Consider the following 27,885-nt stretch of genomic DNA (forward strand, 5'->3'; position numbering starts at 1 on the left):
CCCGGCGCGCGAGCGGAGCGGGCGGCTGGCATGGGCGGCCTGCGGCTGCTGGCGGTCGCCCTCACGTGCAGCTGCTGGTGGCCGCAGGGCGGTCAGGGAAAGACCCTGCGGGGCAGCTTCAGCAGCTCCGCGGCCCGGGACGCCCAGGGCCAGAGCATCGGCCACTTCGAGTTCCACGGTAGGTCCGGGGCGGGCGGAGGGATGCAGGCGCGCGGCCTCCCGCAGGCCCGGGGTCGGTAGGCGGCGGCCGGGCGCCTCCCTCCCGCCACGTCGTCCGGGCCTCCCCTGGATCCCAGCGTCACCACGGCCCTGCTCCTTCACCAGGCCGCAGCCTAGTGCACCTGCAAAGCGGTTTCCATTTCCCCAACGCTCCCGGTGCAAACCGGAGCGCTCTGCTGCATCTTCCCAGAGCTCTCCGCCAGCCCTGCACTTGGCCTGATCGTACGCAATTAGGCCCTGTGAATGTCTGCCCCGGAACGTAGCTTCCGTGCTGTTAGTAAGACCGGCTGCATAAAAAACTACTTGGGGCGGGTTTGGGATCTGTCATTGGTTACCACGCTACAAAATGCGGTAGATTTACTATGTGCCTAGAGTTCAGTTGGTGGATAAGCGTTCAAGTGTTTAGAAAGTTCCTTGATTGGTAACACCCTGGCATGGCTGAAAGAGCTGCCTTTCCATTCGTACTTCCTGGTAACCTCCAGGAAAATCAATAGTTCTCAGTTGACGAGTCCGAGATTCTATTAATTTTGCCCCATCTTCAGAGTGCTTTCTTGGTGCTCTGAACTTGACATGATTGCATTTCAAGGTTCCAGGCTGCCTCCCTGCAGCCGAGATCTTTAGCTTATGTGATGGAGTTGCACTGGAGAGGCAACCGTGGAAACCAATGTGTACCTACTTAAGAGAGGGTCTCAGGGGAAGACAATAGAAACGAGAAGGTACTTGGCGTGGGAAGGAATGCCAAGTCCTGGGAACTTGTAGGATTGGTGGAAAAAAAAAAAAAAAAAAAAAGAAAGCTCCCAAAACACAAACATTGACAGTTTTACAAAATCTGAGAAAAACATGTCAGTTGTCAAAACTGAATATACCTGCATGAAGGAAGAAGAGAGCCCCGAGTAAACAACTCTGTTGTATTGAGAACTGACAGAACCGGCACTGTGATCTGGGAAGTTAAACCAAGGAGCTGTGGTTTGTGCTGTTTGTGCCCTGGTTGCTATTGTCAACAAGGAGGGGGAAACGGAGTAAATGCAGGTTATCAAACAGACACTAGGACACTGTTTCAGAAAATTGTCAAGATTCAGCTGAATCAGAAAGGCATTGCCTGTTAAGTTGCCTGCATCTCCTAGGGGTTGGGGGAGGGGTTTCCCATGGACAGCTCCTCTCATATACAATGCACTTGTAATTCTTTTGTGCCTAGTTGATACAGGTTTTCACCGATGTTGGGCACAGTCATGTAAAGTGTTTCTAGTGCTTTAGTGTCACTTTGTAAAACTTGATACAGTGTACCAACTTATGTACCAGACGGACTCTTGTGTACACTGTACATTTCGACTCATTTAAAAGGTTTAACCAAAGCAATCATTCTAGTAACAAAAGAACTTAAGAACCAAAAGAATAGAAAATTGAGGGGCTGGAGAGATGGCTCAGCAGTTAAGAGCACTGTCTGCTCTTCCAGAGGTCTTGAGTTCAATTCCCAGCAACTACATGGTGCCTTACAACCATCTATGATGTGATCTGATGCCCTCTTCTGGCCTGCAGGTGTACATGCAGACAGAGCATTAAATAAATCTTAAAAAAAAAGAATAGAAAATTGTGAAATGAGTCTCCTGTTCGCCTCTCCCTAACTAGTATTCCCTTCCCCAGTAGGCAACTACTTTTTGCCATTTCTGTACTAAAATCCTTAAATGATTATTTTTCCTTATGTGTGCATGACTTTCATGCACGTGTCTTTGGAGGCTAGAGGGAATCAGATCCTCCATAATTAGAATTTCAGATGGTGTGAGCTGCTCCGTGGGTATTGGGAACCAAACCTATAGTCCTTTTCAAGAGCAGCAAATGCTCTTACACCAAGCCATCTCTTCAGCCCTTACACTGGGTTTTAATTCGTTCTTTGTGCAGCCAGGCTTACTTTCTCTCTTACTCATCCAATATAAAATAGGTACCCTAGACACATATATTTAAACTTGGATTTATTTTCAAATTAAAATATAATGAGGTACTAATAGCCATGTTGCGTTTTAAAAAAAAAGTCTGTAGATTATGAACAAATGTCTGAGAGTTCCTGTGCTGATGAGTGTCAAGTGTCCTGCGTCATGCTCTGAGAGCGTGTTAGCACTTACCACCACGGTTACACAGATACACCCCGTGTTGGGTAGATTCTCACACCTGAATGAGGCGTCCATTACGTTGTGATTAGTTTACATAAGTGAGATTTCAGAATAGTTCAACAAAATCCCCATATTGGTGTGCAGAGGTGTGGACTTGCTGTGCTGTCTTAGTCCTTTATAAGACCAAACTAGTTGATACTTTCTGTTTTCCTGTCAAGGTGACCATGCTCTTCTGTGTGTCAGAATCAACAACATTGCAGTGGCTGTTGGGAAAGAAGCCACGCTGTACCTGTTCCAAGCCCAGGAGTGGCTGAAGCTGCAGGAGAGCAGCCCTGGCTACAGCTGTAGCGAGAGGCTGGCCCGAGCTCAGTTGACCAGTGAGTATGTGGCTTTTCTTTGGCCATTAGATGTGGGGTTTTTCCCCTTTAATGTTGAAGTGTACATATATGTACATGTGGTACATATATGTATATATGCTAAGGTGTTTTGTGACTACATTCATGTAACTGATGTTTTGTGTATTGTGTGTATAGTTGCATTATTCTGTTTTCTTTTTTTGGTTTTTTGCAACAGGGTTTCTCTGTGTAGCCTTGGCTGTCCTGGACTCTCTTTATAGACCAGGCTGGCCTCGAACTCACAGAGATCCGCCTGCCTCTGCCTCCCGAGTGCTGGGATTAAAGGCGTGCGCCACCACTCCCGGCTCTTATAGCTACATTTTTCAAAAGCTAACCTTTTCTTTGCTTAAATAATAGGATGCCCCCCCCCCTTTTTATCATTCAAAAAGCTTTTAGATATCGAAATACTTTATAAGGGTTAAGTGAACGAATTTATAATTATAAGCTATAACTCATTCATGCTCTACTGTCTGTGTAGTTCATGCTACTATGACAGATACCTTTTATCTGGCTGAGTGCGCAGTGACTGACGTCGGTTGAGTAGATACCGTCTGCTGGCCCTGTGCTAAGCACTAAACACACTGTGTTATTTCATACAGCTTAGGCCAGGTGATGCAGCTTGATAGCATCCTTTGAGATTGAGTCATATGACGGCTGAATAGCAGTGTGTATCATGCCACATTATTATAAACCTTAGGGTTGTTCCTTTTTGTTTTCCCCCTATTGGCAGTGTCTCACGATTGGGATGTTAGCCATTGAGAGAGAGAGAGAGAGTGGGACTTTTATGATTTGGGAATAAAGTGCATATTGCTGTTCTACCTATTAGACCCCTGAAATTAACTAGTTGTAAGAGAGATGGTGAAAGAATGTTTTAATTTCTTTTCTGTTGCTGTGATAAGACACTAGGACCAAGGCAGCTTATACAAGAGTCTAACTGGGTTATGTGTGGTTCCACAGGCTTAGAGTCTCTAGTGGCACAGTGCAAGCCTGGCAGCAGGCAACAGGCAGCCAAGTGCTCAGATCTTGATGCACAAGCTGGAGACAGAGACCATGCTGGCATGGCACAAGTCTTTTAAAGCCTCAGAGATCTCATACTCCTTCCCAGACAGTTCCATCAACTGAGGACCAAGTATTCAAACGTACAGGCCTATGGGGACGGTCGCGGTCTAACACTGTGGCATCCGTGAGGAAAGGAACAGTTGCCCTCTTCCCGTCCTCTCCTGTGTATTCATACCTGCAGCATCCAGCTACTGTGCTCTGACCTGGCCAGGTGGAGCGCTCCCACTTCCAGCTGTCCAGGCTTGTCAGTTGTCCGGAGAGCAGGGTTGAAACGGAAGTCCCTTCATCTCCGTTGTCCATTGTGGTGTTTGTTGCCTAGCGTAGTAGGTGACAGCTGTAGTGTGCAGAAGAGATCTGAATGGCAGGTTCAGATATCAAAGGAATTACATAGTTATTTACTTCAACCCTAAATTCTGACCTTACCTGAAAATGTGTACAAATCCAGTCAGCTGTCGCGCTGTCACATTTGCTCATCCCTGCGTTTGACACTCTGACGTCCTCCTCTGCCCTCAGTTCTCTAATGTTCATCCTGAGCTCACCACCCAGCTTCCCGGCCCGCTCTTCATTGCCTCTGTTTCAGGAACTTGCTCTGTAGTCACTCCTCTTCAGTCCTGAGCGTTTGCTTCCAAATCCCCTTAAAGTCCTCTGCTCCCTGGGCTGGAGCCCGCTCTGTAGACCAGGCTGTCCTCAAACTCACAGAGATCTACCTGCCTCTGCCTCCACAGTACTGGGATTAAAGGCCTGCACCACCATCTTGGATAAAAAGTGATCTTTCTAAACAGCACATTGGTCAGTCTTTGCTTTGTCACCACACCATTAAAATATTTCAATGGTTTCTTTCTGCTCCTCCAACACTCCCAGGCCTGCTAGCGTGGTCAGCAGAGCGCTTAGCCCTCTCTCCACCGTGGACGCTCCGCTTCTGCCCTGCCCTATCATGCCCCCATTTCATTGGCTGTGCGCCTTTGCACAGGCTTTCTCGCTTTCAGTTGCTGTTCCTCAGCTCTCCCTCCGCAAATCTCCTGTGCAGCATGGATCATGACTCCCACTTACGGTTGTGGTTTTCAAAACTCAGCCAGTAGCCTGTGCTTCTGTTCACCTGTCCCTACACTGAGCAGTTGTGCTTGCGTGCACAGTGCTAGGCCTTGCTAATGTATCAGTGACCAGAACACAGACATGCCCTCAGTCCATAAGGTAAACAGAGGTAGGGCTTGGTGTTGAGTGCCTACTGCTCCTGGCAAAGACCTGAGGTCAGTTCTCAGCACACTGCTCAGGTGGCTCACACAGCCTTCTGTAAGTCCATCCCAGGGCATCTCACACCCTCTTCTGGCCTCTGCAGACGTCCCTCCTTCTCGCCCCCACCACCACCACATGCACACACAATTAAAATTAATACACCTGAAGCAGTGTTCCATAAACTTTCAGCTGCAGTAAGTGTGGTGAATGTTGTTTACGTGGTATACTGTGGAATGGCAGTCTGTGAGTCTTGGTGCGCAGTGAAGATGTGTGTTTCACGTGCTTGGAGGATACGCAGCCCTTGGCTGGGGTGGTGTGTGATTTGCTTGTTGATTCTTCATCTGGCCCCATGGATACTTGTTCTTGTTCCAATAAAAACTTGTCAGCTAGTGTAAAGCCTCGGGCTTTAGGACTGTCGTTGGTTTTCCTACGCCATCTGGTTCATCTTGTCCCGTATCCTGTGTCTATTTACAGAGCACCATTTCCTGTGCTGCCAGAGTGCAAGCCCACTACACTGGAAGTCGTGCTAGTGACTCGTGAGAACCTGTATGTAGACAGGCCAGCTGGGCTGAGGCCCCGCCCACCATAAGCGCTGCGGCTGGCTGGGGTCTTAGAGTACTGCAGCCTGTGGGTTCTCCGGGCCCTTGCGGTCCTCGGCCTTTGCTGCTGTGCGCTCTTTCCTTCCCTAATCTTTCAAAGACAGGAGTATTTGGGGAGTAATGAAAGATACGGAGGGATGGGAGAGGTGGCTCGGTGATTAAGGGCACTTGCTGCTCTTGCAGAGGACCTGAGTTGAGGTTGCAGCACCACGTCTGGCAGCTCGGAACTGCCTGTAACTCCAGCTCCAGGGAATCTGACGCCCTCTTCTGCCAACGGGGGGTACCTACACATACAGAAATTACAAAAAATTAAAGATTATAGGAAATAGGAATTTTAGAGGAATGAATATTTTGTTAAATTTAGGAACTTAAAATAAAGTACTATATTTTGTATTAAAGGTTGTGTCCTAGTTTGCTTCTGTGGGTAGCAATGCTTTATTACCTAGAAGTAAGCCGGGGAGGACGGGATTATTTCAGCTTACAGATAGTAGTCCATCATCAAAAGAAGGCAAGGTCGGACTTCAAGCAGGGCAGGAATGGAAGCAGGGGCCATGGAGGAAAACCGCTTACAGGCTTGCTCCCTACGGTTTGCTCAGTTTGCTTTCTTACGCAACCCTGTACCTGTTGCTCGTGGGGAGCACCACCCACAGTGGACTGGGCCCTTCTCATCAACCGTCAGTTAAGAAAGTGCTCCACAGACTTGCCACAGGCCAGTCTGATGGAGGTAACTTCTTAACCTAGGCTCCCTTTTCCAAGATGGCTCCGATTTGTGTCAAGTTGACAAATCAGCTAGTATGTGTCTATGTTATACGTGTGTGTGTGTGTGTGTGTGTGTGTGTGTGTGTGTGTGTGTGTGTTAAGGGATTGTTTGAACCCAGAGTCTTTGTTGTTGGTACTTGGTAAGTGACCTGCCACTGAGGTATGCCCTATCCCAGGGTTTTCTTTTTTTAATGCTCAAAACTACTTTGTCCATTTTAGTTCAAGACACTGAAAATTAGTATAAATTTCTCTTAAAAACTGATGCCAAATAATTTGTTATCAGATTAAGTAATTAAATACAATATTGCATAGAGGATAGTTTGCTGTCTTTTATTTCTCACACATAGGATTCCTTTTGTATACTTGAGACATTTTAAAAACATTGTAGGCATTAGTTCTTTACCCTGAGCACTCTTGTTAACATCATTTATTTCTTTTTATAATGGCTAGACAATTGGCCATTCAGCACTCCTTCAGTGATTCACATCTTGTTAATACGTGAGATGCTGATTACACCCTCACTGAACATGCAAGCTGTGCTGTAGTCTTTTGTCTCAGAAACAGTAGCACAGTATTGACAAGAGACTGACTACAAAAAGACAACGCGACAGAAAACTAATCAAGTGCCACTTTAGGAAGCACTGCTGTGTCTTTGATGTAAGTCCATATAATGTACAAAGAAGCACCAAACGCTGTGCCACAGTGAACTACACTGGCGCACTTTTGTGTTGTGTCACTGTGAGAAAAAGTCTGCGTGCTCAAGCAGCATCACAGCCAGACTTGATGCCTGAGATCCGGTGCCTCACGTCTGAGCAGTCTCATTTGAGCCATTTACTGATGGCGTGTTAAATTCTTCTTTTTTTTTTTTAACTGGAAACTTCTTATTCATTCATTTACTTATTCTATTGAGTGTACAGTGAAAGATGGCAAACAGGCTGGGAGGGAGGGAGAGCACCACCTGTGGGTTAGGAGGAAGGGCCGGCTTTCTGTGCTGAGAGGATGAAGCTGCTTCTTTATGTGTGACTCGTGCCAGTCAGTCCAGCTGGGCTGTATAGTCCTGTGGCTTTATCGAGAAGCACGCCTCTGGCCTCTCTCCTGATCGCCCAGGGCAGTCAGGGATCCGTTCAGTCCCAACACTAGGTGAGCTGGAGGCCTACCTGGTCTTCTTAGCAAGTTGTGTTTCCAGGACAGCTGGGCTGGGCTTGTAGATTGTCCTGGAAGTTACCTGTGGTGAAAGTAGTTCCTGGTCGCTATGTGCTCCCTGAGCACCCTGCCCACTCCTTCCCTGACCCCTCATTTGACCATGAGGATCTAGATGGAACCAGATGATGCTGACGTTCTCTTCCACATGCCCGCACCTTACATTCTTAAGTCTTCAGGTATTTAACACAAGCTAAAATCTCAGCCACATTTCTTCAGAATCAGCGTGTATGTGTGTGTGTGTGTGTGTGTGTGTGTGTGTGTGTGTGTGTGTGTGTACACATGTACATACATACATGAGGCAGGGGTTCTCTGTGTAGCCCTGACTGTCCTGAACTATTTTTGTAGACCAGGTTAGCCTCAATCTCAGCGATCTGCTTCTGGAGTGCTGAGATTAAAGGCATGTACCACCACACTCAGCTCAGAATCTGTATATTTTAAGAAGTAGTTAAAGTCAGGTGTCTTAACTGTAGTAAAAAGAGGAAGAAGAAGAAGAAGGAGGAGGAGGAGGAGGAGGAGGAGAAGGAGAAGAAGAAATAACATTAATCAAATTCACTTGTTCAATTTAACCAACAATGAATGAGATGTTCAGTTATAAAGTCCAAGTCCTCCATCTTGAATTTCAACTAGATCCCCCTGCATTCATTCATAATGCAAAAACGTTGCCAGTCTAGACATCTGTGTGCCCTCCACTTAGACATGATAATTTTCCTGTAACATTTGCTTTGTATCTGTGTGGATTTTGTTTTGAACTGGACCATATGAAGATGATCTGCAAGCATCATCAGGAGTTTACCTTCCATTCATCCATGGCATATATCTTTAGAGTAAGGACATGCTTATACATAACTGTGGTTATTATACCTGAGGCAATGACTCTCTCATAAAGCCCTCTGAGGTTCAGGCTCTAGATCCACATGTCCTAGTACCTCAGGAAATGTCTTATTTATTAAATAGTTTTGTTATATAGTTGAGAAAAAGTCCAAGCCTTTTGCTGTTGTTCTTGTTTCTCTGTGTAGCACTGGCTGTCCTGGAACTCTGCAAACCAGACCAGACTTGAACTCAGAGATCCGCTTGCCTTCTCCTCCATAGAGGCATGCACCTCATGCCTGGATAAGACCATCTCTTCTTAAGCATTGACATGCTGCAAGAGTAATCTAGAGTTAGACATTGGATTCATCATTTTGTTTAAGAGCTTTTCAAAAAAAAAAGGAGCTTTTTTCCTTCTGATGCAGGGATTGAACCTATAGCCCTGCACACTAAGCAAACACCCCACCAAGCTCCAGCCTCAGCTCTCCTTGTTTTTAAGCATGTGTGTGTGTGCTCGTGTGCCTGTGTGTAGATGGCATGTTTCCTGTTGCATGTCAGGTCCCCCCCAAGCGATTGAGACAGGTCTCGGTGAGGCTGGCAACACAAGCCTTAATGGTTCACTTCCCGAAGAACTGGAGTTACAGGCACGCACCATGCCCAGGCCGCAGGGATTGGAGCTCCGGTGTCTAAGCTCTCTTAGCTTCTGAGCTGTATCTTCATCTTTTCCCTGGGGGAGGCTGGGGAGGGAGGGCTGGGATGTGCTTGCCCTCACTCTGTAGCCGAGCCGTGAGCTTGTGGTCCCCATTAGACCCCTGGGCAGGTAGAACACAGCCCTGTGCCACCAGGCCTAGCTTGTTTTACAAATACTTGGTATAGAAGTATACACTTCACATGAAAATTCCATACACTTCCTCATTTGTTGTAAGAAGAACCCTGAGCGAGTCAGGGCAGGCGACTCCGTGTCTTCATTGAGGAAATACAGAAAGAGGATTCACTTGTTGTTTGCTGAATGCTGTTCTTAATCTGGCCTTTATGATATAAGAAAATATTATTTTACATTTCTTAAAAGGACAGGGTACTGCATTTTAGGGATAAATGGTTCTTTTTTGCATTCTCTTTGCCTGTATTTCATGAGATTCGGCAGTGCTCCCCCTCCAAGTATCTTGTCCTTGTACATTCCCAGACTTTCTTATTAGCATAACCACTTTATTGTAAAGGACAGGAAAGGAGCGTCAACATTTAGTCAGTCCTACAAATGTGACAATACTATACCAGGACATTCACGGAACTAAGTCTTTGCATGAGTTAGTAGCTGTGGGTTTTCTTTACTTTGTACACACAAAAGCGTAGGCATCGTACTTGTCTTAGTCAGGGTCACGGTTGCTGTCATGAAACACCGTGACCAAATCAGCTTGGGGACAAAAGGGTTTATTTGGCTTACACTTCCACATCGCTGCTCATTATTGAAGGAAGGAAGTCAGGGCAGGAGCTGAGGCAGAAGCCATGGAGGAGTGTGGCTTACTGGCTTGCTCCTCATGGCCTTCTTATAGAACCCAGGACCACCAGCCCAGGGGTTGGTATAAAAGCAACATTTATTTGCCTGATTTCATTGTTGTCTCCGGGGCTTATTGCCTCTGTCTGCTAACCTAGACCTCGTCCTGGAAGCTTCTGGCCTCTGTACAATCTACCCCAGGCCTAGAATGTTTTTAGCCTCTGAGATTTACTGCTTAATGAGCTCACCCTTACTTGTTCTTTCTGAGCTCTGGGCTGCCTGGTTCAACTCAGCTGTTCTCGCTCAAACTCCTCTCCAAACTGATGAATGCAATCTGGTTTCTCCCTGTTTCTCACTGAATTGCTTTGCTTGGCCTCAAACTATCCCTAGCAATGTTTTAATCTTTTGGCTCATTCTCTGTAAAACTCTCCCAGTAAAACTGCCTCTAAATTCCATGAACTGAAGTGCCACGAACTCAGCTCCACTGCACAACTGACTGAATGTAACTCAGAGATCTGCATGCCTGTTTCCTGAGTGCTGGCGTGAAAGGCATGTACCACCATACCCAAACCCAAGCTTTTCTTTACCTGAAACTTGCTCTACACCAGGCTGGCCTTGAATTCAGAAGTCTGCTTGCTTCTGTCTCCTGGAATTAAAAGGCATGTCTGTATTCTAGCCAGATCCTATAGACATAGAAGGTCTTTGGTTGTGATCTCTTGCCAGAGCAGCCATGTTCTGAATTAAATTCCTCTACAGAACTACCCACAAGGGGCTAGGCCCACCCACTTCAATCATTAATTAATTAAGAAAAAGCCTTTTAGCCAGATCTTATGGAGGCATTTCTCAACTGAGGTTCCTTCCTTTCAGATGACTCTTAACTTGTGTGAGGTTGACATAAAAGTAGCCAGCACAATACTGAAACCAAGTCCAATACAGACCAGTGTGCACCAGCAACATTCCTCATTTTTGCCGTGCTGTGTCCTCCCACTGTCTGACCCAGGATTGCTCTCGTTTACTTTTTTTTTTTTTTAACTTCTAATGGTACCTTTTAAAAAGGAGAAAAAAACAATTAGAAGAAATACTTTTTAAATGGTAAGTTATATTTTTGGATGTAAGGATTTTCCTAGCTAGAGGTTCATTTTATATTTAAAACAAGGGAGTTCTTTCCCAATCTGTGGTTGCAGCTGCTGCATGGCATGATATGGGTAAAAATGACTACTTATTATGTACTTTACCGCATAAACTAATTTTTAAATGTTACTAACCCACTGGACTTTGTAAATATTTATTAAAAACTAAGTTTCAATGAAACCATTTCTTTCTTGTATGTTAATGATACTTTAAGAGTGATGTTTTGTTTTGCTTAGAATTATCATTTTACTCTGCTCGATAATCCTGTGCTTTATTCTAATATTACACCAGGGCTTGAATTTTTGAGGCAAAAAGAGAAAGATCTAAAGTTAGCTCAGGTCTGTGACAGAAGCATTGAGAGCCCAGCTCTGAAGGATGCTCTTTTCTCTCTCAGTGACCATGAACCAGACTGAGCATAACCTGACAGTGTCCCAGATTCCAGCCCCGCAAACGTGGCATGTGCTGTATGCAGACAAGTTCACCTGCAAAGATGACGCGGAGAGCTCCCAGGTGGAAGATATTCCATTTGAAATGGTGTTACTAAACCCAGATGCCGAAGGAAATCCATTTGATCATTTTAGTGCTAGAGAATCTGGTAAGATGTGCACTTAAATATACTATCATACACAGTGAGATTTGTATACAGATGTCTTCATGTTACCTTTTTAGAATGTTAAAAACAAAAAGCAGCTGAAGTTTAAAAAGCAAATTTTATATAGCCTGACTTTGAATATATTAAAGACAGAAACAAATTATAAAATTAACAGGTAGTTGTAGATACAGGACCATAGAATTGTGTGTGTATATATATATATTTGGTTTTCTTTATACAGTTTAAATCTTGATTTTAGGATATTTTGGCACTTTTTATAAATAAAAATGTTCATGAGTCGAGCAATTTACATTGAGGTATAAACTGCTTGGTAGAAATTTCCCTTCCGTTGATTTTGAGCAGATTCACACCTTGCTTGGTTCTTCCTTAGTAATGACCAAGTCTGTGGCGTTTTCTGGAATCAGATTTACTCCCACAAGTCTTCATTAAGATTTTAAGCCACTGTGCCTTGGCCTACTGAAGTCGGTTCTAGCCACATAGACTTTACTGGCATGAGCATGATACATGTGCTCTACCTGTGACCGGTGTGTCAGTCAACACGCTGGAGTAAGCGTGAAGGACCAGGCTTTAGGGCTCAGTTCTTCATGAGTCACTGGCCGCTTAAATAAGTAAATGAAGAAATGCTGTGGGGTCATTGGCCATAAAGCAGAGGCGCTGAGCAAGAGTCAGGCCACATGGGCTTACTGATTGTTAAGTTCAGCGTGTAAGTGTGCCACAGCTAGGAAAACCAATCGTGTGTAAAAACTGGTCACGAGTGGAGGTGAAATGATGAACCCTTCTTCAAAGCATCTTCTGATTTGAAAAAGTTTAGAATGACAGTAGTTTTAAACCGTTACTCCTGAGGAGGAGTAACAGGCGTTCACGATGCTTGGGAGAACAAGTGAACTTAGGCTGTGTCTGGCTGATGACACCCCAGGCTGCAGACCCTTACTGGAAGTTAGTGTGCCCTGTGTTACTTTTGCAAGCCACTCGGTGTTCTGTGTGCTGTAAGACTGCATCAGTGAGACCCAGGACAGTGGACAGCACCGCGGGAGAGGAGTTGGACTGACGACGGCCTGTTGGTCCTGCCGCACTTGCTTAGGACTGCTGGGGCTGCGAGTCGCTGGGCCATGGGCTTCCCTTGCTGCCTGACTGACAGCTAGACTTGCTGCTCTTCGAATCCTGACAGACATTTTTCTTGCCCTGGCTCTTACTTCCCTTCTTTGTTAATTTTTTTTTCTCGTCCCCAATTTGGCATCTGAACTTTGACCCTATAGCATATTTGCTGTGCCGGGATCTCTAAATGTGAGTCTTGCTTGCCCTGACTTTTCCTGACCTGTGCCCACACCTCTAGTGCTTCCCTCGCATCCAGAGCTCCGGCTTGCTGTTCTTTGGAGTTCATACAAATGATTCTAATCCGTCTGTTAGTCCTAGGCTTTCTGGCCTGCTTTTTTCTGGCTTTTATTACTGATTTGCTATCCAGAAGCTTATTCTAAAATGTGAAAGTTACACAGGTCAACCACTGACAATCTGTAAAGCTTCACTTAGTTGTGAGATTCTGTGCAGAGCCACTCTGCAGGGACTGATTGTTTAAGAGTCACAGGAACCCAGGAGGGCCTTGGGACTATTGAAAACCAGTCTGAGGTTGGCTTGCTTTCTGAAAGTCACCTCATTCTGTTGCCTGAAGCCTTGTGGGTGGTCTGCGCTGGCATCTAAGTTGATGGTTCATGCCCATCACATCTAGAGAAGAAGCTTTTCTTTTGCTTTTTTATTATCATTGCCTTTGTTTTTCAAAAAATACAAAATTGGGAGGCAGAGGCAGGCAGATCTCTGTGGGTTCAAAACCAGTCTGGTCTACATTGTGAGTTCCAGGACAGCCAGAACTACACAGTGAGACCGTGTGTCAAAACAACAGCAACAAAAACAAAATAAAATAAATAAAAATTAAATTCCAGTCTCCCCTCTGAGACTCAGGCTTGTAAGCTAGGCACTGAGCCAGCCGTGAAGTTGCTGCTGCTGTCTAAAGGCTGCTCCACATGGTGTGGGCGACACGCAGGGTTTGTGGTGCATCTTAAGCGGGCGCTTCCTGTTGTACAGCATGTTTTTAGGAAGTCTCCAGTTCTTTTAGAAACCTGTTCATTTGTCTAATTATATACTCTGGGTAAAAAATATTTGATTTTCTGCGTTTTTTATTTAGAATTGACTAGTAACCTACAACCTACAAGCAATAAGTCAATGTGGCATGCTGGTCACTTTATGTCCCACAACTGTCTCTTTCCTTCAGTGCAGTTAACAGTGCACCCCAAATCCAAACTGCGGCTGCTGCTAGTGGTTGCTTTAAAAATGTGTGTGTTGTAGTTCTCTCTTAACCCGGCTGGTCTTTGTTACTTATTTAACGACCTTTATGGTACAGGAACTGAGCTGTATTAATCTGATTTAATACTCTAAGCTAGTCTGCCTTCCTCTTTTCCAAAATCCCCGAGATGCTTACATTTTATGGCTCTCTCTGCTCCAGGAGCCCTTTTTGTGTCTCCTCCTGTACTTCCTTTCTCTCTCTTCTCCTCCCCTGGCTGACAAGAAGTCCAGCCCTGCTCTCTCCCCTGCTCAGTGATTGGCTGTTAAGCTGTTTTCTTGACACATCAGGGCATAACTGGGGAGCACAGTTTAGACAGGAGATTCTCAGAACGAAGTATGGGGCACAGAAACCAGCACTGGACTCCTTACCCACTGCAGTACCGTTCTGCCACTGGTCAGTCCCTGATGTGCAGTGCAAGTCTCATTTTACTAAACCAACTAAGGCAAAGTTGATGCCATTTAACATCATATAAGGCTTTTGAGTAGAAAAAATGGAATTGCTTCCTTAAAAGAATTTAAGAGGGAGTTGGACAAGTGGAAGGAGCTGGGGGCGGGGAAGGGAGGGTAGAAATGATATAATGCATTACTCATATTTGAAATGCTCAAAACATATTAAAAAATTAAGAGATTAAAAAATCGTACTAACTATATTTTCTCCTCCTATTCGAAGTACTTAAGTCTTGAGAGCTTGTTGTCTAAAGTGAGCAGCTAGTTTTTGTTGAAATAACATTATAGGCTTTCCTGTATTGTCTAGACTTCAGCATGCACATTATGCTTTTCTGTTTTCCATTCATGTTCCAAAGATAGATGGGCTGTCCGCTTAGCGCTGGTGAATATTGCAACTGCAGAGCTTAATGTAACAGAAAAACTCTAGTGCCTGTGATGAGGCATTAAGGAAGAGAAGCCCTAAGGCTTCTTGCTCCAGAGGGACGAAGTTCCTCTCACACGTCTCTGTGCTGTAGCACCATCATTCGGTGTGTAAAACGTGAGGGTAGACAGATCTGCAGATGGTTTGGAGTTGTAGCTGGTGTTGAGACACCTGTGGGTGGGAAGTCACTGCTGTCCGTCGGGAGGTGAGCTGGGCAGGAAGTGCCTCACTTCTCTGCTCGCCCTCTGAGGCGTCTGCCACGGAGCCACTCTCCGAGCACGCTCCCAGCTCAGGCCATGGAGCCACTCTCCGAGCACGCTCCCAGCTCAGTGTCAGCGCTCTGTGATCCTCACGGCTCCTTCTGAGTGTTCACCATCTGCTGCATATTCATCTAAGAGTTTTCTTTCGTGCGTATTGACTTTTAGTTACCCACCTGCTTTAAAATTAGATTGTAATTCCAGTGTGAACAACAGAAATTGCTTTCTTGTGACTGCTAGAGGCAGAACAAACGTCAAATTCATAGCTGAAGCGAAAGCAGAGACATGCCTCAGAGCTGATCTGTTTAAAGAGGAAATAATAATAAAGCCTGGAGTGGAAAGCCAGCGTCTCTATCGCTCAAGTGTGTTACAGACAGGCTCGCGGTAACACATGCTTATCAAAGACTTCCTCAACAAAATCTGAGCCATGTCTTAGTTTAGTTTATTTAATATATTAATCCAATCAAATATTTTTCTTTGCTCTCTAATCTATAATTTTCTTTGCTTATAATCTTAGCTCCTTCTGGGAGATACATTTACTACTGAATAAAGTCCCTTTATCCTTATAGTTATTGTTTTCTTTTAATGGTGATCTGTTATGTGATGAGGCCTGAAACCTGACTCTGCAATGAGTACTTTACAAAGTATTACAAATAAATAGAATTTCAAATAGATGCTTTGTGTAATTATTTAATGCAAAGAAGGAAAGATTAGAAACCAAAATCGGAACAATGCTAGTGTAAGGAATGTTGTTGGCCTACAGCTGCCACCATATTGAAGGGATCTGCATTTTCTCCTTGTCCTGCACTGTAGGAGACCCACGATTTCGGTGCCGCTATTCTAAAGTGCAGTCTCCTGTGCAAAGAGCTGAAAACTGCCCCCCGCTAGCACCTGACGCTTTCTCCTGCCAGCTGATCCAGCCTCTTCGTGTCACCAGAACCGTGTTGTCACTTGTGTAGTAGAGCAGGAGAGACACCCAGTGGCAGAAGGACTTCTTGCTGCTTCTGGTTCTCTTGCTGGTGGCCCCAGAATGGTGGAGTGTGAGCTATCTGCTGTTTTTCCTGGGATATCTGTCTCTTGGTTTGTGTTTCCAAAATGACTTGTTGGATGGTTCAATTATTTTTCTTTTCTCTTTGTTAACTGCCACTGACTGCAGACAGGACCTGACCTCACCTCAGGGTCCTCAGGGCAGTAAATACACGTCCGTCCACAGCTCCGCAGAGTGCTCCCTGCCCCCTCAGTAGTGCATACTGCTGTCCCTAGAATGGAAAAGCCCTGCCTTAGGGACCACTGTGGATTTACAGCCCCGTGTACAGCCCCATGTCAGCACATGCCATGCCCATGGGTACAGCCAGCCACAGTTGGACAGTGTTATGGGAAATTTTGTTTACACTGGAAACACACCAGCTTAACTGTTCCCTAAGCAACAAAGTATAATATCTCTTTACATAGCCTTTGTGTTGTATTAGGCATTGAAGATAATCTACATGTGATCTATAGTGTACAACATGATACACATGATAATTTATGCATGAATACCATGGGTTTTATTTAAGGGAATTGAGAAGCCATAGATTCTGATGTTTAAGGGGTTCCTGAGACCAGTCCCCCTTGGATTGAAAAGGAAAACTAAATTAAATCAACCCCTTAAATTCAAAACCTTGGAATTCCCAAGATTTGAACTTGAAATTCCTTAGAAATTTTTCCTGAAATTTCTCAAATAAAAACTGAATTCCATGTATGTTGTGAGGTCACGTGGTCACAGGATACCAATGGCCAAAGTTACATCGCGCGTGTCCTCATAGTCACTGTAGCTAACGCCTGTGTTCTTACTTGGTTCTTATCTTTGCAGCCAGTCTCCTTTGCTCATAGCTTCTGCTCACACGAGACTTTGACATCATCCCTGCCTGTGTGACTGCTGGCCTAGCCCGCCGTTAGCTCTCTTCAGCGTCAGCTTTGTTCGTTGAAATTCTGAGGAGACAATATGATTCATCTAGCTTTGTTCTTGCCTTGGTGACCATTTGTTTGTTGTCATACGGTTTCCTCTTTGGCAGTAGCTACCACACATACCAGAGAAGGGGGCTCTGGTCATGACGTCTTACAGCTGGAGCATTCCAGAACTGTGGTCCCTCATGTTCACTATTATCGCAATCACTGTGGGCTTCCCAAATTAGAGTGCTCAGCTTCATGCTGCAGTGTCTGACTCAGTGGGTCTGAATGGGACCCAGGACTGTGTATCACGAGTTGTCTGGCTGGGTTGCTTGACCACGGACTACACTTGGAGAAGCGTGGTCAAGGTCTGCTAGGCTGCTAGTGACAATAAATGTTGCTGATGTGCACTGTGAGCCTGTGAAGGTGCCTTAACCGAACGCTGAAGCCACTGTAGCTGTTCTCAGTTCTGATTGTACAGTGAGTCCTCATCCTGCCTTGTGTGGCTTCGTTGTTTCACAGATTGACTTCAACTAGTTTGTTTTAAATGCCTACTTAGAGGTAAAGCTTGGTCCCGAAGCCGGGGTGGGATTAGTAATCCCCATCTTTCTAATTTACGCGAGCAAATGCTGTCGCTCCAGTTTTACAGTCAAGCACTAAGGTAATGAGAAGCAGGTGTGAAATCTGCCCGCACTACCCTGCTTACTGAAGCAACCTCCCTTTGTTCTCTTCGCAGGGCTGCATGAGTTCTTCTTCCTCCTGGTCCTAGTGTACTTTGTGACTGCCTGCATCTATGCACAGTCGCTGTGGCAGGCCATTAAGAAGGGAGGGCCCATGCACATGATCTTAAAGGTCCTGACGACTGCATTGCTGCTACAAGCTGCATCAGCCCTTGCTAACTACATTCATTTCTCCAGGTAACTCAAACCACTGTGTGCATTGGTACAGCTAACTCATCCTGATTAGGCCACAGAAATTATGCCTGCTTTGATTAGGAGCATGTTTTTCACCTTTGTAATATATACTACTGCTCTCTCTCCAATTCCTCAGGTACTCCAGAGACGGAATAGGGGTACCTCTCATGGAGAGTTTGGCAGAAGGTGAGTATCTTTCTGAGTACTCCTTCAAAGATGGAGTTGTCATCTTCTTGTTTTTCTTCTTTTATTTTCATCTAGTGGGGTAGCTCAGTAGTAGAGTCCTTGCCTAGCCTTGAGTGAGGCCCTGGATCTGATCTCCAGCACTGTAAAGTAGGATGCTGATGTTGATGAAATTATTTTTGATCAGGTGTACTTTTTCTACTCAAGGTTGGTCAGAGCTCAGCTTAACTGAAGCAGGACTGTACATTTCTCAGATCTTGTTTGATCTTACTGATAGGTGATGCATACAGCTTGCTTTTTCATTGTTCGTTACCCACACGCACTTCCTCAGTTTATCCTTAGGAAAAAGTAGGTGTGCCTTCCTAATCCCCATTTTACAGAGTCCGTGCTCAGTGCACATTACAGAGGCCAGTCAGGATGCAGGCCTGAACTGTCCCATCCCACAGGTGAAAAAAAGGGTTTTTCTGTTGCAATTTCATTTTCTACTAACTTTCTCTGTTTCTGATCCAAGACCATGTACACATCTAAAACTGAGATGACCTCACATCGTCATTCTTTTATTTATGATAAAAAGTCTTAGTAGGTAAAAAGGTCTTCTAATCATGACATTTTAAAAAGAACTTCCAAGAGAAATCATCTTTCACCATTCTTTATACTAAGAAATTAAGATTTGCTTTAATAGGCAACAGATTTTGAATATGGACCACACTGGAGTTTCCTTTTCCTTTTCTTCCCATAGTTCTCTGATGCTCATCTTTCTTTAGCAGGTGTTCTTCACCTTCCCAGGACTCCCTCATCCGGATCAATAACCTGTTGTCTTCAGACACTTCAGGAACTTTTGTTATCTGTGAAAATCATGGTGCAGTTCACCTTGGACATGAACGAGAGGCGTTTGTCCTTTCTGAGCATTGCCTAGACCTTGGCGTCTCACTCGCTTTCCTTTTGAGTATATGTGGGTAGTCAGTAGACTCACAGCTAGAGCAGCACAGAGCTGCAGAGGTGACGTAGGCAGCTGGGGAAACTGACACCTGAAGAGTCAGAGCTCAAAGCACAGACCTCAGCAGAAGCCTCTTTCTGAAGTCAGGGTCAGTGGGTCTCTGTTCAGATCTGCTGTAGGTGAAAGTGTTTTCCCTTCCTTCTGGAAATTCAAAGTCTCTTTGCCTGTGAAGCAAGGGTTTCTACCACTGAGCTATATCCCTTGGTATTTGAGGGTGAGGTTCACTTTGTGACTGTCTTTGAGCTTACTGTCTCCCATGTCCTAGATTAAGCGTGCACCACCGGGTCATGTTCCTCCTTGCTCTGTACCCTGGGTGTTTTAACGAGTTGGCATTGCTGAGTATCAATAATTCCAACAAAAGGGTTGGCTGGTTAAAGTGATTAAATTTAACAAAGTTGAGTTCTTGAGGGATCTGTATTTTGTCCATATATAAATAATATATATTTATATATAGATATACATTTATAAAATATAAATATTTTAATTATATATATATATATGTAATGGCAGTTAGTTATTTCAGCAACCATGAGCATAGGTTTTCCTATCCAGGTATGGTGTTTTATCAATATTTGTAACCTGGTATATAAAGAAATGAGCTAGAGCTGGGCATGACAGTGCATGCCTGCAATCCAAGCACTGGGAGGCAGAGGCAGGTGGATCTCTGTGATTTCGAGGCCAGCCAAGTCTGCAAAGGGAGTCTAGGCCGCCAGGACTATAATAGAAACTCTATCTTGACAAAAATAAAAAACAAACAAACAAACAAAAACAAAAAAAAAAAAGAAAGAAAAGAAAAGAAAGAAAGAAAGAAGCTGGAAAGCTAAGAGATTTCCCCAGGTGTTTGGTTTTGGTACTTAGACCCAAGTTCTTTATCTAGTTAACTGACTGTATTTCTGAAATGTTTAATGAAATTAATTGGCATCACACTTAAACATTTGTGATGAAGGAAAAATGTGCTTGATCTGACAGTCTGTGCAATTCACGTGTAGTAACAACTCATTATCAGCATTCTCATTACCATACATATGTGAACTTTTCATGGGCTACAGTGAACATGTGTTGGCCCCAACAGCACACCAACCACAGACACAAGCAGTTCCGCCCAAGTCTGGGTTGGGAACCAGTTAGTTTAGTTTGCATGAGCAGCTTACAGGCGGCTGAACCACTCCTAGCAACCAACGTTACCAGGAGGGAGTACATACGCCAGCCTCTCCTTGCCTGCCATGATGGAAGGGAGTGGCCTCAATTGTGTGCAGTGAGGGCTCAGGAAGGTGAGGTGATGGCATGGCGTGCCCAGAAGACACTGTATCACAGGAGAGCAGGTAACGTAGCCTACTTCAATACAGATGTCAGATCAAGAGGAAGTCTGTCAAATAGCTCTGATATGTGTATTAGTGATAGTTTTTTTATGTGCATCTCAAAAACATAAACATACCCCCACTAATTTTCTCTTTCTACAGGAATATCTCCTACCTCAAAGCAGTAAAGTTCAAAATATTAGCTATTTGAATTGCAGTTTGTTAAATTATGATAAAAATACATTATGATAAAAAGTAATAACTTTTATTCTAAGCAGGTAGGTTATGCTTTAAGATAATTATGCGTAGAACCTGAAGCATTCATAGGCTTTTGTTCGCACATGTGGTTTGGTGGAGTCTTTGAAGTAGTGGCCCTGCAGTGCAAGCGCTGGCCACCTGGTGGCACATGGCACCAGTTCATGGAGCTCTCATCCCTCATCAGGATGCTGTCATGACGGATGTCGTGACATTTCATACTGTTTCTTGTTAACAATTTTACAAAATACTCCCATATGACAGCTCATCCACCAGACGTCACTAGCACCGCAGAAAGGATACTCGTATTTCCACATTTCAGAAATTGCACATAAAATTTATTTCTTTTGTTAAAATTGTACATAGCATTAAAAGGTTTTGTTTTGTTTTGTAGACAGGGTTTCTCTGTGTAGCCTTAACTGTCCTGAGCTCAAGTTGTAGATCATGCTGGCCTTGAACTCAGCAATCTGCCCACCTCTGCTTCCCTGAGTGCTGGGATTAAAGGTGTGTGCCACTGCATCAGGCTTGGAATAAAAGTTTTAAAGAGAAGAGAAAAAAAAATGACCTAAAGGTTGGACTAATATAGATGTAATATAGCCATGAATTTACATTTTTAAATGGAAGTATTGCCCTGTTTTAGTTGTTTCTATAACCAATTATAAGTTTTATGCCAACTATTTAATGTGTTAGAACGTTAATCTTATTGAATTTCCTTGGTTTGCTTTTGTGCATTAAAAAGGAAGTATTCTCATCTCAATATAAAATGTGCCGAATCTGTGACTGTGAAACTTCACTCAGTTTGGTTTTATTTCCTTTTAGTTTTTGACATTGCCTCCCAAATTCAAATGCTGTACCTGCTTCTGAGCCTGTGCATGGGGTGGACAGTAGTGAGGATGAGGAAGTCCCAGAGCAGGCCGCTGCAGTGGGACTCTACGCCTGCGTCCACAGGCATCGCAGTCTTCATTGTTGTCACGCAGGTGAGTGGGCGCTCCGGGCGCCTGCTGACCACGGCAGAACACAGGCCTGCGCGTGTCTCGTGGGCCCCGGGGGGAGCTTTGAGGTGTGGAATTTAAGCTGCGGATGAGATAATCTCCCTGATGTGGGTGTTGGCGTGTGTAGACAGTAAGGGTGGGCTTAATGCTTCCTGCTGCCTTTTCAAAAAATCGTTTCCTACTTTTTCTCTTTAAAAAATACTTTAAAAAAGATTTTAGCATTTCTCGGTGCTGGAGAGAAGGCTTGGTGGTAAAGAGCACTGGTTGTTCTTCCAGAGGACTCAGGTTCTGTTTCTAGCACCCACTTGCAAGCTCACAGCCACCTGTAACTCCAGTTCCGGAGCATCAGACACCCTTTTCTGACCCTCCACAGGCAAAAACACATACAGATAAATAAAGGATTTTTAAAAAATGCTGTACATTCTCATTCTCAAAATATAGCTCTTTTAAAAATTAGATTTTAAGTTAAAGCTGTCACTCTAGTTAACCTCATACCCTTAACTAAGTATAATCATACTGTATATTAGTAGTTTTGTGTGAACTCATGTCCTCAGACTAACTAAATATGGTATACTGTATACTAGTAATTCTCCGTGAGTGCATGTCTTCAAACTAACTAAATATAGTATACTGTAGTTCTCTGTGAGTTCATGTCCTCAGACTTGTAAGAAAAGCACTTTCCCTAACCTCAGGAATTGCATGTTTTATGTCCCTAAAGGAAATTTTCTTTGTAGGGGTAAGAAAAAATAGCTCATGCAGTAAAAATGCTATAGTGGTGAGAGTTAGACAGCACACAGATGAGGGAAGTGGGGGGGTTGCCAGCATCTCCTGAAAGCCGAAGAACTGGATTCTTATTTTGAGATGGGTCTCATGTAGACCACACTAGCCTGAAATTCATAGAGATCTTCCTGCACCTCTCTAGTGCTGGGATTAAATGCATGAGCCACCATGCCTAGCTAAAGAGTTGGATTTAATATTGAATTTTATTTACCAAAGGTGTTTGGAAGTGACTAAGGACTCAATTTCAAAAGCTGAGCTTATATAGGAAGCCCAAAAGAATATTTGATGGTAAAAAGATGACAATGATTGAGCATTTGGTGATTAGTGGGGATAGAGGGAACATGAGCAGCAGTGAATGAAGCAGCATAAAGGAAACATGCCACACTTTTTTCTGTCATAATAAGATGGAGTGGGGAAGGCCAGCAAAAAAGTAGGGGTATGGAACAGTACCTGGGGAGCTTATACAAAATTTTAAAAATGTGTTTCAGGCTGACAAAATGGCTTGTCCTGTAACCTCAACACCTGAGTTCAACCCCCACTACCCACATAGACAGGAGGAAAGAACCCACGTGCACATGCGCGCGCGCGCGCACACACACACACACAAATGGTAAATAAAATATAAACCAATAGACAATAATGTGTCCTAAGGAAGTTGCTAGGAAAAATGAAGTTTGCATCAACATTCTGAGTGGTGCCTTGTGTTAGAAAAGGTTCTGAGCTGTTTGAGAGTGGCCTTAGATGGCCCATGGCAGCCACGCCCACATTGCCAGGCGTCAGGAGGCAGAGGCAGGAGACTGCTGGGAGTTTGAGGCCTTGTTGTCTTTGTAGTGAGTTTCAGGCTATTCAGGAATGCACAGCCTGACTGGACAAACAAGCAGCTTAGCTTTGATGCAGTGAGGTGGAATGGGATGGCAGGGGTGGCCTAAGAGGCTGTGTTCTTCGCTCTTTCGGCCTGTGTTCACCCTTAGAGAGGATGGGCTGACTCAGGATAGCAGTAGCTGCTTGTTGTGGTTTTGTGGGTTGTTTTTGTTTTCCCTGCGTGTTACTTGATAGAAATCCTCCTCAGGATTTTGAGAGCAAGGAAAAGAACTATACTATTAATCGATCAGCATTCTTTACAGTCAAAAATAAATGTTTATATCCTCAGGAATGTTTTCCTAACATGAAAAGGGGTGCTGACAAAAAGAGCACAAACATTGTAAATTGCTATGGTTTTTCCTAATTATTCTTATTATTTACAGAGCATTTTGCTGCTTTGGGAGCAGTTTGAAGACACTAGTCACCATAGCTCACATTCGCACCACAGCTTAGCTGGGCTCTTGCTCATCATCTTGAGAATTTGCCTAGCACTGTCGCTGGGCTGTGGACTCTACCAGATCATCACCATGGAGAGGAGCACGCTCAAGAGAGAGTTCTACATCACGTTTGCCAAAGTACGAGCTCGGCAGGAAGTGGTTCCGACCACGCGTTACGTTTTCCTTCCTATGGAAGCTAAGCAGTCGCATGCTTTCTGGTTCCGGGCACTACTCTAAGCCCTGTGTCGTCATCTGCTCCTCACGCCTAGGGTGTGGTTAGGAAACCATACAGAGCCCTGCAGCTATATTTGCCATGGAGCCTTTGCAAGGCCGTTTTCCTCCTGGTGTTCCTTATCCACAGTAATTTTTCTTTTTTGCTGTGGAATTTAAATTTTGTGTGTGTTAGCAGCTGTTAACTGGGTGAGCTGTTTCTCTTGGGGTTCCACTGTTCTGTAACGAGCATGAAGAGCTGACCTTCCACACAGAGGGTGCTGCCCAAGGGCTGGCGCATGCGCTGCATGGGCTGCTGCCTCTCCTCATGCCTGAGAAGGCTAAAAGCAGATGGGATTCTTTTTGTTGTTGTTTTGTTTTGTTTTTCAAGACAGAGTTTCTCTGTGTAGCCCTGGCTGTCCTGGACTCATTTTGTAGACCAAGCTGTCCTCGAACTCACAGAGATTCACCTGCCTCTGCCTCCCGAGTGCTGGGATTAAAGACGTGCACCACCACGCACCCAGCCAGATGGAATTCTTTCCATACTGTCTAATCAAAATGCTTTAGAGTGGCACAGACTTCTTCTGAGCCCTCTTAGTTTTCATCATTTCCTCATAGAACCAATGCCACTAGCCCCCTGTGTTTCTCTGCTAGCGAATCTTAACTACACGCACTCTTATATGCATCCCCTCTCTTCCTGTGAGTGGTGACCTACTGAACATCTCTGTTTCCATGTGTGGTGACTTTCTGAACACCTGTCTTTCCATGAGTGGTGACCTACTGAACACCTGTCTTTCCATGAGTGGTGACCTACTGAACACCTGTCTTTCCATGAGTGGTGACCTACTGAACACCCATATTTCCATGAGTGGTGACCGACTGAACACCTGTCTTTCCATGAATGGTGACCTACTGAACACCTGTCTTTCTATGAGTGGTGACCTACTGAACACCTGTCTCTCTATGAGTGGTAACCTACTGAACACCTGTCTCTCTATGAGTGGTGACCTACTGAACATCTCTGTTTCCATGTGTGGTGACTTTCTGAACACCTGTCTTTCCATGAGTGCTGACCCACTGAACACCTGTCTCTCTATGAGTGGTAACCTACTGAACATCTCTCTTAACATGAGTGATGACCTACTGAACACCTGTCTCTCTATGAGTGGTGACCTACTGAACATCTCTGTTTCCATGTGTGGTGACTTTCTGAACACCTGTCTTTCCATGAGTGCTGACCCACTGAACACCTGTCTCTCTATGAGTGGTAACCTACTGAACATCTCTCTTAACATGAGTGATGACCTACTGAACACCTGTCTCTCTATGAGTGGTGACCTACTGAACACCTGTCTTTCCATGAGTGGTGACCTACTGAACACCCATCTTTCTATGAGTGGTGACCTACTGAACATCTCTCTTTCCATGAGTGGTAACCTACTGAACACCTATCTCTCTATGAGTGGTGACCTACTGAACACCTGTCTCTCTCTGAGTGGTGACCTACTGAACACCTGTCTCTCTATGAGTGGTGACCTACTGAACACCTGTCTTTCTATGAGTGGTGACCTACTGAACACCTGTCTCTTTATGAGTGGTAACCTACTGAACACCTGTCTCTCTATGAGTGGTGACCTACTGAACATCTCTCTTTCCATGAGTGGTGACCTACTGAACACCTATCTCTCTATGAGTGGTGACCTACTGAACACCTGTCTCTCTATGAGTGGTAACCTACTGAACACCTGTCTTTCCATGAATGGTGACCTACTGAACACCCGTCTTTCTATGAGTGGTGACCTACTGAACGCCTGTCTTTCCATGAGTGGTGACCTACTGAACACCTGTCTTTCTTGCGCCTCAATCTTGAAAGTGCCCCAAGCAGTATAAACTTGTTTCACATTTAATTTTGAAAAGGAGATGTGTTGCCACACATCTAGGAAAATAGAGAAAAGGTTTGAAAAGCACAGTGTAAAGTTGCCCGTCTTTCTTGCCCGTGGCCCTTGTCTGTAATGCCCCTAAACAAGTAGCCACTAGGAATCAGTCTTGGGTATTTTCACTAAATTTATTTCAGTATGGACGTATAAATATGACTTTGTGGTTTCATTTGTTTTTGCAGAAATAGTATACACTTCTATCTTCTTTTCTTACTTACTAATCTGCTTCCTATGTCTCAGCATCCATAGCATATCTATGTAACAGATTTACAAATATAATGTTGTAAATACTCTAAAAAACAACAGTTTAGTTAGAGAAAAGTATTAATGTCATAGCAAAAATAAATTTTTTTCTACATTTTATTTCAAATATATTCAAAGTGCAGTTGAGGCCAGTCATGGCCTAAGAGAGAGCATTAAGATTTTATTTTTATTTTATGAATGTATGTATTTTGCCATAGTATGTGTATATATAAACACATCAGATCCCCTGGAATAGAGGTAAAGAAAGTTGTGAGCTGCCATACGAGTGCTGGGAACTAAATATGGGTCCTCTGCAAGAATAGCAAATGCTCTTAACCACTGAGCTATCTCTCCATTGTAGGCCGTAAGTCTATTAGTAACTTGGTTGTTTGATTTTTGCTTCAGGGTCTCTCTAGCCCAGGGTACCCTCAGACTCTATGGGTTCCCTAAAGCCTCAGAGATGATGGATGCCACCATGACTTCTAGGTTTTGGGGTTCTTACTTAATCTGGTGCATTCTAAAAGTAAAGACAGCAGTTCTTACTTTGTTTTGTTTTTGTTTGTTTGTTTTAGGGCTGCATCTTGTGGTTCTTATGCCAGCCAGTGCTTGCCTGCATTGCTGTCGTTTTTAATGACTACCAAAGAGACAAGGTAAGTAATTTGTCTGATGAGAGAGTTTTTAAGTATTTAAAACATGTTAAAGTAGGAGATGCCTACTTAGCCATTCAGAAGTTTGAGTTCTTTAAACTTTTCAAAAGAGACTATTAAAACTGGTGAGTACATAATGGAAATTATAAACATTAAAAAAAGAACTTAAAACTTACTTCATAAGCAAAATGGTAGAAATAGGCCTTTTGTTGGCAGGATCAGACTGCATAGCCCTGGACCTCAACCTGAAATTGATTCTCCGTCCTCTGTCTTCTCAGTGCTGGGATTACCAGCACATGGTACGCACAGCCTAGAAATAGCTCTTGGGGTCATAGCCTAGTTCAGAATCATTTACAACTATTTATGAATTAAATTGGAGAATATGTAATACATTAAAAAAAAAAGAAATGATTAAAATTGTTTACTGTGCTGGTGACAGCGAAGACAGACAGATCAATCCCGCTGCATTAACAGGCTGCAGAGCAGCTGTGCTGACGTGGTTGCGTCTGTATATACCTGCCTTCCCACATCAACAAGTGGCTCCCACAGTTTATAGTGAGCTCTGCCTTAGTACAAGCAGGAGCATGGCCTACAGAAGTGTCTGTGACTTGAGGCTTTGCAAGGGCATTTGAGTGCCCTCACTGTCTGGGTAGGGGCAAGTTTTACCGCTATTATGAAATTAGCCAGACACCTGACATTTCTTGTTCCCAAAACTCCTGTCTGTAACGTGCACCCTTGGGAGACAAGGTTCGGTTCTGTCCTGCTTTGGCATCTGAGAACTAAATGTCAACAGAATTTTGCCCTTGGCCCATCATGGTCCTGAGGCTGGTTTGTACTTTGTGTGAGATGTGTTTGGTGAATGCATCCATGGTGAAGGCGAAGGACGGTGGATGGGGTGAGAGCGCAGAGGTGGCTGCACAGTAGATGACTCACCCCGTGTCTGCATGCAATATCCTTTCTTGTCTTCCAGGTCATTACAATGGGTGTTATCCTTTGCCAGTCTGTTTCCATGGTTATTCTGTACAGACTCTTCTGTCCCACAGTCTGTACTGGGAAGTTTCGTCACTTTCCTCAGTAACACTACCACTGACCATTTCATCTGGACACAAGAGTCGACCTCATTTCTGA

The 27,885-nt window shown here is 44.3% G+C and overlaps 1 protein-coding gene across 1 annotated transcript; it reads left to right on the forward strand.

Annotated features, from left to right (window-relative positions):
• Positions 1-27,885, forward strand: Gpr180 (G protein-coupled receptor 180). The gene is given in 10 exon segments (XM_051161025.1): positions 1-178; positions 2,543-2,701; positions 11,397-11,597; positions 17,740-17,920; positions 18,054-18,103; positions 21,470-21,627; positions 23,667-23,858; positions 26,683-26,760; positions 27,728-27,788; positions 27,791-27,885. Coding segments are annotated over 10 exon segments (1,323 nt in total). The 5' UTR covers positions 1-30.

The sequence above is a fragment of the Acomys russatus genome, chromosome 18 (assembly GCF_903995435.1).
Source record: "Acomys russatus chromosome 18, mAcoRus1.1, whole genome shotgun sequence".
Lineage (NCBI taxonomy): Eukaryota > Metazoa > Chordata > Mammalia > Rodentia > Muridae > Acomys > Acomys russatus.